Source organism: Bubalus kerabau, chromosome 15, assembly GCF_029407905.1.
Source record: "Bubalus kerabau isolate K-KA32 ecotype Philippines breed swamp buffalo chromosome 15, PCC_UOA_SB_1v2, whole genome shotgun sequence".
NCBI lineage: Eukaryota > Metazoa > Chordata > Mammalia > Artiodactyla > Bovidae > Bubalus > Bubalus kerabau.
Genome location: NC_073638.1, coordinates 27749104 through 27763455, shown reverse-complemented (window position 1 = coordinate 27763455; position 14352 = coordinate 27749104). Strand labels below are relative to the sequence as shown.

At 42.1% G+C, this 14352-nt stretch overlaps 1 protein-coding gene across 1 annotated transcript; it reads right to left on the bottom strand.

The window, feature by feature from the left end:
• Positions 1 to 214: 214 nt before the first annotated feature.
• LOC129628041 (60S ribosomal protein L11-like) lies at positions 215 to 799 on the bottom strand. Its single transcript, XM_055547464.1, has one exon. It carries the CDS (start codon positions 780 to 782, stop codon positions 246 to 248), a length of 537 nt encoding a protein of 178 aa, XP_055403439.1. The 5' UTR covers positions 783 to 799; the 3' UTR covers positions 215 to 245.
• Between the last annotated feature and the right edge of the window lie 13553 nt (positions 800 to 14352).

Below are 14352 nucleotides of genomic sequence, written 5' to 3'. Positions count from 1 at the left end.
TTAATGGAGTCCAGTTTATCAATTATTTCCTTCATGGACTGTGACTTTGGTGCTGTGTCTTTGACATCCCCAAGATATTTTCATCTATGTTGTTTTCCAGAAGTTTTATTATTTTGCATTTTTCTTTGTTTTTGGTTTTCTATAGTTTTAAAGTGGTATACCTAGGGGTTTTTTTTTTTTGTTTTTTTTTTTTTTTTACATTTCATTGAAAATGTTTTATTGGCCTTTTGGATAGAAACGGGAATTTATTTGCCAGGAAGGATGATCCCATCATACTTCTGCTGGAACCAGCGCATGGCCTCCTCTTTGCTGATTCTGTGTTTGGCCCCAATGCAGCCTGTCCTGCACTTCTTGTCTGCGATGCTGAAACCTGGCCTACCCAGCACCACGTAGAAGTCCAGGCCGTAGATACCGATGCTCGGGTCATACTTGATCCCCAGGTCAATGTGTTCTTGGATCCCAAAGCCAAAGTTTCCAGTATCTGAGAAGTTATTTTTTCTTAACTCATACTCTCGCACCTTTAGACCTTTCTCCAGGATTTCTTCTGCCTTGGCCCCATGGACGGTGCAGTGGACGGCAATCTTTTCATTTCTCCTGATGCCGAAGGATCTGACAGTGTATCTAGCTTTGGAGAACACTGGGGTCTGGCCCGTGAGCTGCTCCAGCACCTTGGCTGCCCGGGTCAGCCTGTCTCCGCTCTCCCCAACGCAGATGTTGAGGCAGAGCTTGCGGATGCGAAGTTCCCGCATGGGGTTCTCCTTCTCACCTTGGTCCTGCGCCATGACGGGAAACAGGAAGAGCTACCTAGGGGTTTTTTACATTTATTCTTCTTCTTGTTCTCTCATCTTATTGGATCTATGATTTTGTGTCTGACCTTAATTTGGAGAAATTCCTGGTCATTATTGTTTCAAATTTTATCTTGTTCCTTTCTCTTTGTCTTCTCTTTTTGTATTTCTATTTTGCATATCTTACATCTCTTGTAGTTGTCCTACAATCCTCGGATATTCTATTCTATTCTTTTCAGTCTTTATTCGCTTTGCTCTTTGGTTTTGGAAGTTTCTATTGACATATCCCCAAACTCAGAGAGTCTTTCCTCAGTCGTGACCATCCACTAATACACCATGAAGGACATTCTTCATCCTGTTACAGTGTTTTTGATCTCTAGCATTTATTTTTTATTCTTTCTTAGAATTTTCATCTCTTTTCTTACATCACCCATCCATTCTTGCATGATGTCTACTTTATCCCTTAGAGCCCTTAGCATATTAATCACAGTTGTTCTAAATCCCTGGTATGATCATTCTAACAACTCTGGTTAGATATCTGTTTCTGGTGCTTGCACTGTCTCTTCAAATTGTGGATTTTTGTGCTTTTTAATATGCCTTACACTTTTTTAAATTGCTGAACATGAGGTACAAGGTAAAAGGAACTGCTATATACAGGCCTTTAGTAATGTGATTGTAAGGTGTGTGTTGGGGTGGAAGCATTCTGTACCTCAACTGTCTTAAAGAATAAATAAGAGTTTCCAGGTATAAAGCAGAGAGGGCAGAGGAGAGAGGTAAGGGGATAGCCAGATTAAAGGCTTGAAGCAGAAGAGGCAGCAGGAGCAAAACCTCCCCTGCTTAATATCTCTCAGGGTTAAATACTATGGTGATAACTTCATACTAGCTGTCTCCCTCACCAGATTGCGATCATGCCCAAATCAGCTTTATATTCTTCACATTGACTAACACATTGGAGAAGGCAATGGCACCCCACTCCAGTACTCTTGCCTGGAGAATCCCACGGGCGGGGGAGCCTGGTAGGCTGCAGTCCATGGGGTCACTACGAGCTGGACACAACTGAGCGACTTCACTTTCACTTTTCACTTTCATGCATTGGAGAAGGAAATGGCAACCCACTCCAGTGTTCTTGCCTGGAGAATCCCAGGGACGAGGGAGCCTGGTGGGCTGCCATCTATGGGGTCGCAGAGTCGGACACAACTGAAGTGACTTAGCAGCAGCAGCAGCAGCAACACATTGACTAGCATGGATTCTGTGTACAATGCACTGTAATACTAATAAATAATAATTTCCCAATGACAAGGGACCTTTCTGCTGTCAGAGAATCACCCTGGACAAGCACAAGTCCAGCCTCCTTATTACACTGGTGACTAAATTAGAATTGCCTCAAATTCTATTCTATTACCACCATTCTTTCTATATTACAACTACCACAACATATAGATGGATGGTAGTTTATATATACTGTGTATATATATATATATATGTGGTAGTTTATATATAATATATATGGATGGTACTTTATATATACTATATATGCTGCTTGTTTCGATCCCTGGGTCAGGAACATGCCCTGGATGAGGGCATGGGAACCCACTTCAGTATTCTTGCGTGGTGAGTCCCATGAACAGAGGAGCCTGGCAGGTTATAGTCCATAGGGTCACACAAAGTTGGCCACAACTGAAGCCACTTAGCACTCAGGTATGCATACTGCTTGTAAATACATATATTATAATGTCATAAATATATAGTTTATGTACACACATATAAAATAATTGGGCTTCCCAGGTGGCACTAGTGGTAAAGAACCTGCCTTTCAATGCAGGAGACTTAAGAGACACAAGTTTGATTCCTGGGTCGGGAAGATCCCCTGGAGAAGGGCATGGCAACCCACTCCAGGATTCTTGCCTGGAGAATCCAATGGACAGACGTAGCCTGGCAGGCTACAGTCCACTGGGTCTCAAAGAGTCGGATAGGACTGAAGTGATGCCATTGAGCATGCATGCACGCACATATAATAATTACAACTTCACATTTTGAACTTACTTTCATATACATTACCCTGGTTGATCCTGCTATACTGACCTTAATGCTACTATATTGTTTATGGCTACTATATACAGAAAAGAGAGAAGTAACAGCAAAGAGATTTTAGTCATTCAGTTGACAAACATTTATGTGTCAGACTGCGCTAGCCACTTCAGAGATACAAAAGGCAAATTGAAATGACAGCATTGATGATAAAGGGTTATTTGGTCCAGCTCTTTCATTTTATAGACAAACGCCCCAGGTACAGGAAGTCTAGCTTTTTGGCCCCTGCTGGTAGACTCCAGGATTCTACAACAATCTAGTGGTAATGACAAAATGAAAATGCATGAAACAGTTCAAAAGCAATTAGTATGGTCCTGACAGAAGGGGATAAGATTCATGTGGAAGAAAGGTAACGGGCCTAAGTATCAGGTGCAGCCCTGGGAACTTTTATATGATATTTTTAATCCTCAAAAAGGGCTTCCCAGGTGGCTCAGTGGTAAAAGAACCCACCTGCCAATGCAGAAGATGTTAGAGATGCGGGTTCAGTCCCTGGGTCAGGAAGATCCCCTGGAGGAGGGCATGGCAAACTACTCCAGTATTCTTGCCTGGAGAATCCCATGGACAGAGGAGCCTGGCGGGCTACAGTACATGGGGTCGCAGAGAGTTGGACAGAACTGAAGTGGCTGAGCACCCACGCACACATGCACAGTCCTCAGAAAACACATCATCATCCTCACTTTACAATAAAATTAAAGCTGAAACAAGTCAAGTAACTTACCACAGGCCCCACAGCAAGTGGTGGATCTGGAATTCAGAGCCATTTCCTTATAAATCCAGCTCTTAGGTTATTTAAACTTCAAACCACTGAAGTAGAGCAGTCATGGCCTCTGTGTGCAATGAGAAAAGCTTTTCAAAAGTGCTGGGGAAAAAAAGAGAGAGTAAGATCAAAGTAAGCAGGGCCTTGCAAAGAGGAAAGTGTTCACTTAGAAAGGCAATAGAGAACCTTTTTAGGTGCTTAAGTATAAGGAGTAACATAACCATTATTGGGGAACTTGAAAGTTAGAAGGCGTCTCAGGTGAGAAGTCTGTAGAAATCTGTTTATATTAAATAGCACAACTTATATATATTTACTCAAAAATTTGCTTTTTGATTTTTTTTGATGTGGATCATTTTAAAAGTCTTACTGAATTTATTACAATATTACTTCTGTTCTATATTTTGGTTTTTTGACTGGGAGGCATGTGGGATCTTAGCTCTCCCACCAGGGATCAAACCCATACCTCCTGCATTGGAAGTCAAGGTGTTAACCACTTGACTGCCAGGGAAGTCCCTTAAATTCTGATTTAAGTAATCACTTAACAGGGAACTTACTTCTTCTAAGGCCAGCGTTTTTCTCCCTAGCCCTAATTATTGATAGCTCTTTGGTAAGCATACTTTGTATTTCTTCAGCCAGAAGAACAAAACAGCACAGGATCAAGGTCAGAGCTTTGTATTATCTCACTGCTGGAGAACTTCTGGGTTGAAACCAAGCCAATAATCCATTTATTTGCATCCATTCATTCTTTTACAATACTAACCTAGTATTCCCACATGGTCACTTTCTATCAGTTTGGGATACAGAAATTTCTGCCGTTTGGGAACTTCAATCTGCTGTTGTGTGTGTGTGTGTGTGTGAGTTGCTCAGTCATGTCTGCCTCTTTGTGATCCCATAGCCTACCTGGCAAGGCTGGCAAGAATACTGGAATGGGTTGCCATTCCCTTCTCCATGGGCTCTTCCTGACGCAGGGATCGAACCCTGGTCTCCTGCATTGGAGGCAGATTCTTTACTGTCTGAGCTACCAGGGAAGCCTGCCCTCTTACCTCTGCCCTTATTAAAGGCCTCTGGGATCCCTCCCACCCTTACTTTTTTCATTAAGGTCTCTTGATTCCAAGTTCAAACTACATTCTTTTTAAACATTTTTTGTTTTATTGAAGTATAGTTGATTAACAATGTTGTGTTATAGTTCTGCTGTACAGCAGTGGTTCAGTTATACATACATACATTATTTTTCATATGCTTTTCTATTATGGTTTATCACAAGGTATTAAATATAGTTCCCTGTGCAGATTATGCTCTTTAGAGTTCATCCAACAGTATCACCATTGGTTAACATCTGTCTCTGGTCCCTTACTCTTTTTTTTTTTCTTTTTTATGGGAATATAATTGCTTTACAATGTTGTGTTAGTTTCTGCTGTATAACAAAGTGAATCAGCTGCTGTTGCTAAGTCACTTCAGTTGTGTCTGACTCTGTGAGACCCCATGGACGGCAGCCCACCAGGATTCCCCGTCCCTGGAATTCTCCAGGCAAGAACACTGGAGTGGGTTGCCATTTCCTTCTCCAATGCATGAAAGTGAAAAGTGAAAGTGAAGTCGCTTAGTCGTGTCTGACTCTTAGCGACCCCATGGACTGCAGCCCACCAGGCTCCTCCGTCCATGGGATTTTCCAGGCAAGAGTACTGGAGTGGGGTGCCATTGCCTTCTCCGAGTGAATCAGCTATATGCACATATACATCCCCTCCCTTTGGAGCCTCCCTCCCACCCACCCCCCCCAATCCCACCCCTCTAGGCCATCACAGAGCACCAAGCTGAGCTCCCTGCGCTCTACAGCAGCTTCCCCCCAGCTGTCTATTTCACACAGGGTGGTGTACATAGGTCAGTGCTGTTCTCAATTCCTCCTTGGTCCCTGTCTCTTAATTTCCCTGTCTGAGCACAGGCCAGGAAGAGACCTTCTTCCTTCTTTGCCATCTTTCCCTCTTCCCCATCCTCAGTCCCCACATGCTCAGGTGCCAGGTACTTGCCCACGATGTAGTCCTTTCCCTTTCTCTCCACCAAAAACTCCCACTGCTCCTTGATTCTGTTTCTGCACTGTAGTGACTCGCCCTCTTTTTCTCTTAAAGTCCAGTTTCCTTATTGTGGCTCTAATTCCCTCCTCCCTTTCAGGTCCTGAGCTGCCTCCCCAGCTTCATCTCCCACCCATCCAGGGCACATTTCATTACCTCCACACCTCCCTCTACCTAACTTTCCCCAGGCAGTTTTCCTTGTCTTTGCCCTGGCTGTCCTCTGCCTTCGGTGTCCTTTTTACAGTCCTCGACCTGTGGAAATTCTATGACTTCTTAAAGCTTTGCAGAGTTCTAACAGCCTTTCCTCTGTAAAGCTTCCCCATTTCCCCCCAGTTAGAACAAGTCAGAAGTGACTGCAGTTTCCCATTCTGCTTTTCTTTCCAGTGCTACCTGCCCAGGGTCTCTTTCTTCTTGAAGAAGTTATCATGTTATGTAGTTAAGAACTGGATTCTCAGCAAGATGTCACACTGGAAAACAATTTGCTGAAATATTTGATCTCAGAGGTTAATTAGCTGATAAAGTTTAACTTATAAATATAGGAGGCAGGTGGTTACAGGACCCAGACCATATCATTGAAAGTCAGACCTCAGTTCTGACTTCTCCCTTTTTCCCTCCCTCCTCTTCTTCCTTCCCAAAATGAGGCTGGCAAAGTACACATGAGTCAGATAATGCAGGGCCTTGGAGTCCACGGTAAGGGTAAGCAGAGATCATTAAAAGATCATGGATTTCCCTGGTGGCAGAGCGGATAAGAATCCCCCTGCCAGTGCCGGGGACCCGGGTTCAGTCTGTGCTCTGGGAAGATTCCACATGCTGAGGAGCACCTGAGCCTGCACACCACAACTACCGAAGCCGCCCAACAAGAGCCTGTGTCCTGCAACAAGAGAAGCCACCACACTGAGAAGCCCATGCACCACAGCTAGGGAGTTGCCCACCCCCCACCCCGATCTCTACAACTAGAGAAAGCCCATGTGCAGAAATGAAGACCCAGTGTAACCAAAAATGAATAAATAAAGCAGTGTGCACATGTCAAGAAAATTTCATTAAAAGATCTTAAGGAGTGGATTGAGAAGACCCAGTTTCTGTTTGGGAGGGGCTTTTTCGTTTGTTTGTTTTTGTGAAAAAGCTTAACATATACTGTTTTAATCATTTTCATGGGTACAGTTCAGTGGCATTAACTCCATTCACATTGTTGTGAACCTATCAACACTATCCATCTCCAGAACTTTTTCATCTTAAACTGAAATATCAGTCAACCATTTTGCTTTTTTGCATTTCTTTTTCTTGGGGATGGTCTTGATCCCTGCCTCCTGTACAATGTCACGAACCTCCATCCATAGTTCTTCAGGCACTTTGTCTATCAGATATAATCCCTTGAATCTATTTTTCATTTCCACTGTATAATCGTAAGGATTTGATTTAGGTCATACCTGAATGGTCTAGTGGTTTTCCCTACTTCAATTTAAGTCTGAATTTGGCAATAAGGAGTTCATGATCTGAGCCACAGTCAGCTCCTGGTCTTGTTTCTGCTGACTATATAGAGCTTCTATATCTTCCACTACAAAGAATATAGTCAATCTGATTTCGGTGTTAACCATCTGGTGATGTCCATGTGTAGAGTCGTCTCTTGTATTGTTGGAAGGGGGTGTTTGCTATGACCAGTGCGTTCTCTTGGTAAAACTCTGTTAGCCTTTGCCCTGCTTCATTTTGTGCTCCAAGGCCAAACTTGCCTGCTATTCCAGGTATCTCTTGACTTCCTACTTTTGCATTCCAGTCCCTTATGATGAAAAGGACATCTTTTTTTGGTATTATAAGGTCTTATTCAGTTCAGTCGCTCAGTCGTGTCTGACTCTTTGTGACCCCATGAATTGCAGCACGCCAGGCCTCCCTGTCCATCACCAACTCCAGTTCACTCAGACTCACGTCCATTGAGTCAGTGATGCCATCCAGCCATCTCATCCTCTGTCGTCCCCTTCTCCTCCTGCCCCCAATCCCTCCCAGCATCAGAGTCTTTTCCAATGAGTCAACTCTTCACATGAGGTGGCCAAAGTACTGGAGTTTCAGCTTGAGCATCATTCCTTCCAAAGAACACCCAGGACTGATATCCTTTAGGATGAACTGGTTGGATCTCCTTGCAGTCCAAGGGACTCTCAAGAGTCTTCTCCAACACCACCGTTCAAAAGCATCAATTCTTCGGCACCCAGCTTTCTTCACAGTCCAACTCTCACATCCATACATGACTACTGGAAAAACCATAGCCTTGACTAGACGGACCTTTGTTGGCAAAGTAATGTCTCTTCTTTTGAATATGCTGTCTAGGTTGGTCATAACTTTCCTTCCAAGGAGTAAGCGTCTTTTAATTTCATGCTACAATCACCATCTGCAGTGATTTTGGAGCCCCCAAAAATAAAGTCTGACACTGTTTCCACTGTTTCCCCATCTATTTGCCATGAAGTGATGGGACGAGATGCCATGATCTTCGTTTTCTGAATGTTGAGCTTTAAGCCAACTTTTTCACTCTCCTCTTTCACTTTCATCAAGAGGCCTTTTAGTTCCTCTTCACTTTCTGCCATAAGGGTGGTCTTATAGGTCATCATAAAATCGTTCAGCTTCTTCAGCATTAGTGGTTGGGGCATAGATTTGGATTACTGTGATATTGAATGGTTTGCCTTGGAAACAAACAGAGATCATTATGTCATTTTTTAGATTGCACCCAACTATTGCATTTTGGACTCTTTTGTTGACTATGAGGGCTACTCCACTTGTTCTAAGGGATTCCTGCCCACAGTAGTAGATATAATGGTCATCTGAATGAAATTTGCCCATTCCAGTCCATTTTAGTTCACTGATTCCTAAAATGTTGATGTTCACTCTTGCCATCTCCTGTTTGATTGGCAAAATGGTTGTCTGAGGAAGCCTTACAAATAGCTGAGAAAAGAAGAGAAGCGAAAGGCAAAGGAGAAAAGGAAAGATATACCCATCTGAATGCAGAGTTCCAAAGAATAGCAAGGCGAGATAAGAAAGCCTGCCTCAGTGATCAATGCAAAGAAATAGAGGAAAACAACAGAATGGAAAAGACTAGAGATTTCTTCAAGAAAATTAGAGACCTTAAAAAAAAATAAAAAAAATAAAAAATAAATAAAAAAAATAATAAAAAAAAAGAAAATTAGAGATACCAAGGGAACATTCCATGCAAAGATGGGCTCAATAAAGGACAGAAATGGTATGGACCTAACAAAAGCAGATGATATTAAGAAGAGGTGGCAAGAATACATGGAAAAACTATACAAAAAAGATCTTTATGACCCAGATACCCATGATGTTGTGATCACTCACCTAGACCCAGATATCCTGGATTGTGAAGTCAAGTGGGCCTTAGAAAGCATGACTACGAACAAAGCTAGTGGAGGTGATGGAATTCCAGTTGAGCTACTTCAAATCCTAAAAGATGATGCTGTGAAAGTGCTGCACTCAGTATGCCAGCAAATTTGGAAAACTCAGCAGTGGCCACAGGACTGGAAAAGGTCAGTGTTCATTCCAATCCCAAAGAAAGGCAATGCCAAAGAATGCTCAAACTACCGCACAATCGCACTCATCTCACAGGCTAGCAAAGTAATGCTCAAAATTCTGCAAGCCAGGCTTCAACAGTATGTGAAGCGAGAGCTTCCAGGTGTTCAAGCTGGATTTAGAAAAGACAGAGGAACCAGAGATCAAGTTGCCAACTTCCGTTAGATCACAGAAGAAGCAAGAGAGTTCCAGAAAAATATCTACTTTTGCTTTATTGACCCTGCCAAAGCCTTTGACTGTGTGGATCGCAAGAAACTGTGGAAAATTCTGAAAGAGATGGGAATACCAGACCACCTGATCTGCCTCCTGAGAAATCTGTACGCAGGTCAAGAAGCAACAGTTGTAACCGGACATGAAACAACAGACTGGTTCCAAATTGGGAAAGGAGTATGTCTAGGCTGTATATTGTCACCCTGCTTATTTAACTTATATGCAGAGTACATCATCCTGGGCCAGATGCAGCACAAGCTGGAATCAAGATTGCCCAGAGAAATAACCTCAGATATGCAGATGACACCATCCTTTTGGCAAAAAAGCAAAGAGGAACTGAAGCCTCTTGATGAGAGTGAAAGAGGAGATGAAAAAGGTGGTTTAAAACTCACATTCAAAAACTAAGATCATGGCATACAGTCCCATCACTTTATGGCAAATAGATGGGGAAACAATGGAAACAGTGAGAGACTATTTTCTTGGGCTCCCAAATCACTGCAGAAGGTGACTGAAGCCATGAAATTAAAAGATGCTTGCTCCTTGGAAGAAAAGCTATGACAAACCCAGACAGTATATTAAAAAGCAGAGATATTACTTTGCTGACAAAGGTCCATCTAGTTAAAGCTATGGGTTTTCCAGTAGCTATGTATGGATGTGAGAGTTGGACCATAAAGAAAGTTCAATGCCGAAGAATTGATGCTTTTGCACTGTGGTGTTGGAGAAGACTCTTGAGAATCTCTTGGACAGCAAGGATATCAAACCAGTCAATCCTAAAGGAAATCAGTCCTGAATATTCACTGGAGGGACTGATGCTGAAGCTGAAGGTGCAATACTTTGGCCATCTGATGTGAAGAACTGACTCATTGGAAAAGATCCTGATGCTGGGAAAGATTGAAGGTGGGAGGAGAACAGAGGATGAGATTGCTGAATGGCATCACCGACTCGATGGGCATGAGTTTGAGCAAGCTCTGGGAGTTGGTGATAGACAGGGAAGCCTGGCCTGTTGTAGTCCCTGGGGTCGCAAAGAGTCAGACACAACTGAGAGACTAAACTGAACTGAAACTGAAATTTAATATCTGTTAAAAAATAGCTCTGCATTCTCCTCTTCCCCCACCTCCTGGTCCCCACATTTTATTTTCTGTCTCTATGAAATTGACTGTTCTAGGTGCGTCACATGAGTGGAATCATACAGTATTTGTCCTTTTGTGTCTGGTTTATTTCACTCAGCCTAATATAATGTCTTTAAGGTTCATCACTTAAAGACATTTAAGTGTCTTGGGACATCTAAGTGTAGCATGTGGCAGAATCCTTCATTTTTAAATCTGAATAATATTCTATTGTATTTATATGCATAAAACTCATGTTTTGTTTATCCATTCAAGAAATCAATGGATATTTTAACTGTTCCCAACTTTGGCTATTGTGAATAATGCTGCCATGAATTTGCAAATATCCGAGTCCTTGCTTTCAGTTCTTTTGAATATATACTGACAGGTAGAATTGCCGGATTGTACGGTCGTTCTTTAATTTTTTGAGGGACTGCCATGCTATCTTGCACAGTGGCTGCACCATTTCCCTTTCCCATCAGCTATGCACACACACAAGCTTCAATTTCACCACGTCTTTGTTAACACTTGCTATTTTCTGTTCTTGTTTCTTTCTTCCTTCCTTCCTTTTTCTATCTCTTCCTTTCCACTCCTCTCCCTCCTTCCCTACTCTTTCACTTCCTTCCTTCCATCTTTCTTTTCCTTTCCTTTTCTCTCTCTTTTTTCATCATCCTAATGAATGTGAAGTATTATCTCATTATGGTTTTGACTTGCATTTCCTTAATGATTAGTGATTTGAGCATCTTTTCATGTGCTTATTGACTACCTGCATGTCTTCTTTGGAGAAAAGTGCACTCAAGTCCTCTACTCATTTTTAATTGATTTGTTTGTTTTGCTGTTGAGTTACAGGAGTTCTTTGATTTTGGGTATTAATCCCTTATGAGATATTTGCAAGTATTTTCTCCCACTCCATAGGCTGCCTTTTCACTCTGTTGATAGTGTCCTTTGATGCACAAAGTGTTTTCAATTTTGATGAAGTCAAATTTACTTATTTTTTCTTTTGTTGCCTGTAGTTTTGGTGTATCCAAGAAATCTTTGCAAAATCCAAAGTTATAAAGCTTTTCTTTTATGTTTTATTTCAAGAGATTTATAGTTTTAGCCTCTACATTCAGATCTTTCATCCATTTTGAGTTAATTTTTGTATAGGGTGAATGGTAAGAGTCCAGGTTCATTCTTCTGCATGTGGATATCCAGCACCATAACCCACTCCAGCATTCTTGCCTGAGGAATCCCATGGACAGAGGGCTGCAGTCCACGGGGTCACACAGAGCTGGACATTAACTGAAGCGACTACACATGCATACATGCACATCCAGCACCATTTGTTAAAAATCCACTTTCTGTTTTTAAGAAGTCATTCTAATTACTTTATGAGGATGCACCGTTGGAGGTAAAGGTAGAAGCAGGGAGGGATCAGAAGGGTATTACAGTACTCAGGTGAGAGATGATGGTATAGAGATGATTCAGTTCAGTTCAGTTCAGTCTAGTAATGTAGAAATATGGTGGATTAAGTAAACAGAAGTAGACATGGAGAAGAGAAAATGGATTTAGGACAATTTTGAAGGTAGAACTGATAGAATCTTCTCCTGACTTGAATATAAGATGCAGGGAAAGAGAGAATCAAGAATTGCTTTAATCTTTGACTTCAGTTTGAAGAGGGATGGAGGTGACTGTGTGGACTTGATTAAGTCACTTCAGCTGTCTGAGCCTCAGTTAGTTATTTGCAAAATGGCAAAAATAGTAAACATATCAACTCTACCATATCACACAGTTGAAAGGATAAAACGAAATAATAAATATGAAAAAATTTGGAAGAATTAAAGCTATAACATAAGTAAGGGCTGATTGTATTTTCACTATAGAATTTGCTTTTTAACAGAGGGATTCATGGGGCTAATAGACTTAACCTCGAGAAGTAATAGCAATTATGGTGGAATTTTGGATTCTGCAGTTCTCATTCAAGCAAAGACCTTTTCCTGTGTTCCTAAAATCACATGTAGGTGATTTCCAGACTTCTCAGTCATACAATTTGATCATCACTCTGCTTACAGAATTATAATTGAACTAGGGGCTTAATAATAACAAAAGACACATTCGCACCGTACTTCTGTCTTGCTTCTTGCACTGTGCACTGAACCCAGGAGAGACAAGGCATGACCAAAGACGCTGGAAGAACACTCGAGGAGCCATGGGGACTGCAGACATGTAGACAAGGCATGACCAAAGACGCTGCAAAAACACTCGAGGAGCCATGGGGACTGCAGACATGTTTATCCTCTCTGGGCAACAGCAACCAGGGGTCCTCAGGTAGGACTTGTAATAAACTAAGACAGAACAAAAGTGGCCTGTGCCAAGCGGGTGCGACGTGACATGCATGCTCAGTGCTACAGCTGTTACACAACCTTGCACGGTCAGCAATGTCATTGCACACAGGGTGAGGGGGCATGAGAGAGAGGGGCAAGAGGGCCTGGCTGAGGCCGTGTTGTCAGTTAATTTCTCCACAACCTTATAAAGTCCCTTCACCGTCTTATTTAATACTCACTTATCCCTATGATTTGGTATTATTATTCCTCATGTTCAGATGAGAAAAGCCAGTTCCCAGAGGTTGAATAACTTGGACACTATTAGCCAGTAAGCGATAGACCTGGGATTCAAACCAGGTCTGTTGACTTGAAATACCCAGGTTTGATCCCTGGGTCGGGAAGATCCACTGGAGGGGGAAATGGAACCCCACTCCAGTACTCTTGCCTGGAGAATCCCATGGACAGAGGAGCCTGGTGGGCTACAGTCCATGGGGTTGCAGAGAGTCGGACCCGACTGAGCGACTGACACTTTCCCTTTCATGCTGTTTCTATTATACCAAGAATATGAAGCTACACAAATCCTACATTTAATCTTCTAGATTCCCAAAGGTCCTCATATTTTTGTTGACTTGTTTTTCTAAACTTTTAGCAATTATTGAAACACAAGACACATGTTTCTCTGCTTTGTTTTTAGTGGCTTCACAAAATTAACTTAATACTAAGAGTATGATGGGCCCTGTTGTATTAATTGAACAACTATGACCGTCTTACACATTATATTGACCTTGTAATCCCATCATAATAGTAATCTTGGATTTTATTTGAGCAGATCAAGCACCGGAAAATCCATTTACTCACCACGAATGAAGTAGTGTCAGTTCAATTTGATGTATTTTCTGCAAGTCTGTAAGAGTATTCCTAATGGTAGCACCTGTTGCCCTCAAGCTTGCCCCAGTGATAGGTAGGAAAGACCTTCAAACTACGGGCAGACTCACATCAGCTGGGTGTCTTGTTAAAATATAAGCTCTGATACAATAGGCTTAGAGTAGCATTTCTAACAAGCTACTAGATAATATCCCAGTTGTTGGTCCTTGACTCCATATTCTGAGTAGCAAGGACCTAGACAAACCCAGAGGCTATAGTCAGTCTCTTTGGTATCAGTCTTGCTGCAAGGGTGAGTCCCTTGAGCTGAAGTCTACCATTCTTGCCATATGTGATTTCTGGATTAGTCCTCTAGTTCTCCTCACTGAAACTATAGGCCTACCCTAAACTTTATCATTGGGTTGTGTGACAACCTACATAATTCTTTCCAGACTACTCTTTCTGGGGACAGGTCTCCATCTCTGTTCCTCCCCATTAGGTTCTATTTCAAACTAGTGGCTTGATTTTTTTAAATATTTATGGACGTGGCTGTACTGGGTCTTAGTTGTGGAAGGCAGGGTCTTCATCTTTTGTTTCAATACACAGAATCTTTCT

Coding starts and splice junctions, on each gene's coding strand:
- LOC129628041 (XM_055547464.1), bottom strand. CDS start 782: ATGGCGCAGGACCAAGGTGAGAAGGAGAACCCCATGCGGGAACTTCGC.